Here is a 3,484-nt window from a genome sequence, read left to right on the forward strand (position 1 = left end):
ACACACACACACACACACACACACACACACACACACACACACACACACACACACACACACACACACACACACACACACACACACACACATATATATATACATTTGAACTTATTGGGTTCTCAAGCAATTCCCATCCTACTGTACTATATGTTACCTTTCTATTGATAGGTTTTCTTTTATGGCGTTTTCGTATTTTCAATCGAAACCTCTCACTTTTAAATGATCATCTTACTTCATCCTGGAGGTTCTAATCATACTGTGTTATCTTCCTATCGACAAATGTGTCGTTTATTGCATGTTTATGTCTAGCTTTCCATCCACTATCTCATTTAAGGATATCCAATTAACTCCGTGTTCCGTTCTATCGAGCGGTTCTCATTCCTTGAATGACACGACCATCATCCAGGCATAACTAATCCTACTATGTGTTTCCATTATTACGACGATTTTTTGGTCATCTATCGCATATGCTTCACCTTTATGCAGCATATCCAGTATGGCGTCTCATTCACTGGACTTCCATCCACCTTCTTCATCCGAACATACCTCATACAGCTTCTCATTGACCGGATTTTTGTCCCATGTAACTCCCTCATGCAGGCATCCCCAGTATGGCTTCGTTCAAGCTATGGGAAGAAGAAATCCTCAGCGAGTCCGATAGCTGTGAACTGGACGGGCGTGTGTTGGCGAGTATCGGGAGTGTTATACTCAGCGAAGTGCCAGAACTGGATGAGATTATCGCTCGCAGAAGCTTTGCACGCACGAATAGTCTTCCGATGGAACTCGAAGAGGGACAGGAGGAAGGTGAGGGTATATCCGTGTTCGTGTATTCAGGTTCGTGTGTATGAGTATGTACATGCATAGCTATAGATATGATGGAGCTTCACAAGCACAAATAGTTTTAAAGACATGTAGGGGAATAGTCACAGTTGGACGAAGGAATGTGTGCTATGTCTTTATACGTATGCATGAGTGTTTATGTACCTGTGTTCTGAAAATAGTCCTGTTTTCGGATGTGCATTGGACTCATATATCATCACTTTTTTTTTGTATTGTACACACACGCAGACATCATCATTCATTCGAAAGAGCGTACATATATTGATCTATATACTACCATATATCCGCTGCATCCAGAGCACTTAGACACTTTATCATGCATTCGAAAAAGTGTACATACATTGATCTATATACCACCATATATCCGCTGCATCCAGAGCACTTAAACACTTCATCATTCATTCGAAAGAGTGTACATACATTGATCTATATACTACCATATATCCGCTGCATCCAGAGCACTTAGACACTTCATCATGCATTCGAAGAGTGTACATACATTGATCTATATACTACCATATATCCGCTGCATCCAGAGCAATTAGACACTTCATCATGCATTCGAAAGAGTGTACATACATTGATCTATATACTACCATATATCCGCTGCATCCAGAGCACTTAGACACTTCATCATTCATTCGAAAGAGTGTACATACATTGATCTATATACTACCATATATTCACTGCATCCAGAGCACGTGCAACGCCGTGTTGCACCCACATACCGCCGGTCTGGAAGTTTGGCAGGCCATCACGTCGGTGCCAACGGACGGCTGCACACGATCATGCAGGCAGATATGAGGCACAGTGCTTCTGGCAAGACAAGTGGGGTACATGCGTACACACAACGCGGGCGAAACACGTTTGTGGCAGGTGGGTGTTTAGTCTGGTTAGGTACGAGTGCTGTGGTCTTTTGTGCGTGGGTGTTGTTGTTATATATATATATATATATATGCACGAGGTATGTGGGATGTATACGCTGCCTGAGACTTGTGTAGGGTTGATAGGACCTTGGGTGCGTTTAATTCACGGTGGTGTTCGGACGTAGAATGCTTCGGTGCACTCTGCTACTGGGTTCTCGCCTTAGTTTCGTATGACGGGGCGTACCTTCTTGCACGAACCCTACAAGCAGCGTAATCAGTTGCACGATCGGGTGTTGGAGCTGTTGCTGACTGAGCGTGGTACAGAAGCCCATGCCTCGAGATGCAGTGTCAGTCGTTCGTGACAGACGGGTGCCGGAGCCTCAGCGTATGGCAGCTAACTCGCATCGTGTGGATGTACTGGTGTTTGTTGTTGGTGATCGGGTTTGGTACAGGGTGCGTGTGAAGCAGCATACTCTGGCTACACGCTATGCATGGCGAGCTCAGATTGTTGAAGTGATTTCGCCTGTACGGTACAAGGTTGAAGCTACGCCATGGGTCATTCGGCCTTATATGGTCGATGAGCTTAAGGGCACATGTTCCAGGCATCGGCATGCCGCCTCCGGTGAAGCAGAAGGCGGATAGGTGCAAGCCGTATGGGGTTCACGAGCCCTAACTGTTGTGTAGATCTCCTTTGACGGAGGTGTCTCCTGACTATCCTCAGCAGTTTGGTCATCGGTTGCGACGTACGCAATCTGCTGGGATTTAGGCGGATGCGAAGAGTTCTGTTTGGGGCTGATGGGAAAGTTTGGTGCGATGCAGACAGCGTTGCTCCAGACCTTCCTTTTGCGTCGGCTCCATTCAAATGCTTATACTTGTATGGGGGATCATGTGACGATTCTTTTAAAGTGGTTCCATTGTAGCAGTCACGTGACTTGTATTGTACGCACAGAATCAACTGCTTGCGGTTTTCGCGGGGTGCGACATATCACAACAAGATATTGTGGGTTGGGGGCATGCTTCCGTTGACGTTGGATGGGACGGAGATTCCGCGACGATAGCTTGGCGGCGTAGTTTAGTTGTGCGGCATAGCTCACATGTAGGTTAGAACTTCACCTGGCTGACTGTCAGAGGGAGATTACGGCTCACGTCTCACGCCTCTCGCCTCTGTGGACATGTTTCAGTATTGCACATGGGTACACTGATGAACATGTCCACTTTATGGGGACGATTTGGCAGAGCTGTGGTCATTGGGGGGGGGGGGGATGTTGTAACATGTGTATGGTCCACGTGTAGTGATGAGTCATGCGGGGCTCTGGGTTTGAGAAGTGTGTGCTCTGACGCATGATGGGTTAGGTTTGGAATGGAATGGAATATCAGTGTTGTGTGCCATGTGGTATGGGGATTATGTATACCAGACATTGGTGCATATTTACCAAATCAACCTGAACATGAACTGAGTGATAGCGTTAGCTGTTAAGTAGTGAAGAATAGTAGATGGCCAGCAACGGTCTACAGAGGAGAGTGGGAACTGGCGGACACATAGATATACCGTGCCAGCACCCAGAGGGGGCTATCGGTAGACATAACTACTGATTATGATTATATGAGTTAATTATGAGATGATATCGTCATGTGCTAAAGCACTACTTTGACGATATATAGTATACAGCTGTGTCATTGTGCACCGTTCGTAAACTTAATAAACTACTCACAATATATATATATATATATATATACATATATATATATATAATATATATTATATATATATGTATTAT

The 3,484-nt window shown here is 45.1% G+C and overlaps 1 protein-coding gene across 1 annotated transcript; it reads left to right on the plus strand.

Moving 5' to 3' along the window:
* Positions 1–611: 611 nt before the first annotated feature.
* Positions 612–810, plus strand: SARC_13545 (hypothetical protein; the record flags this gene model as incomplete). The annotated part of the gene is made up of 1 exon (XM_014292323.1): positions 612–810. A coding segment is annotated over one exon (199 nt), but the record flags the coding sequence as incomplete, so codon positions are not given.
* Positions 811–3,484: the final 2,674 nt, after the last annotated feature.

Source organism: Sphaeroforma arctica (genome assembly GCF_001186125.1).
Source record: "Sphaeroforma arctica JP610 unplaced genomic scaffold supercont1.3414, whole genome shotgun sequence".
Lineage (NCBI taxonomy): Eukaryota > Ichthyosporea > Ichthyophonida > Sphaeroforma > Sphaeroforma arctica.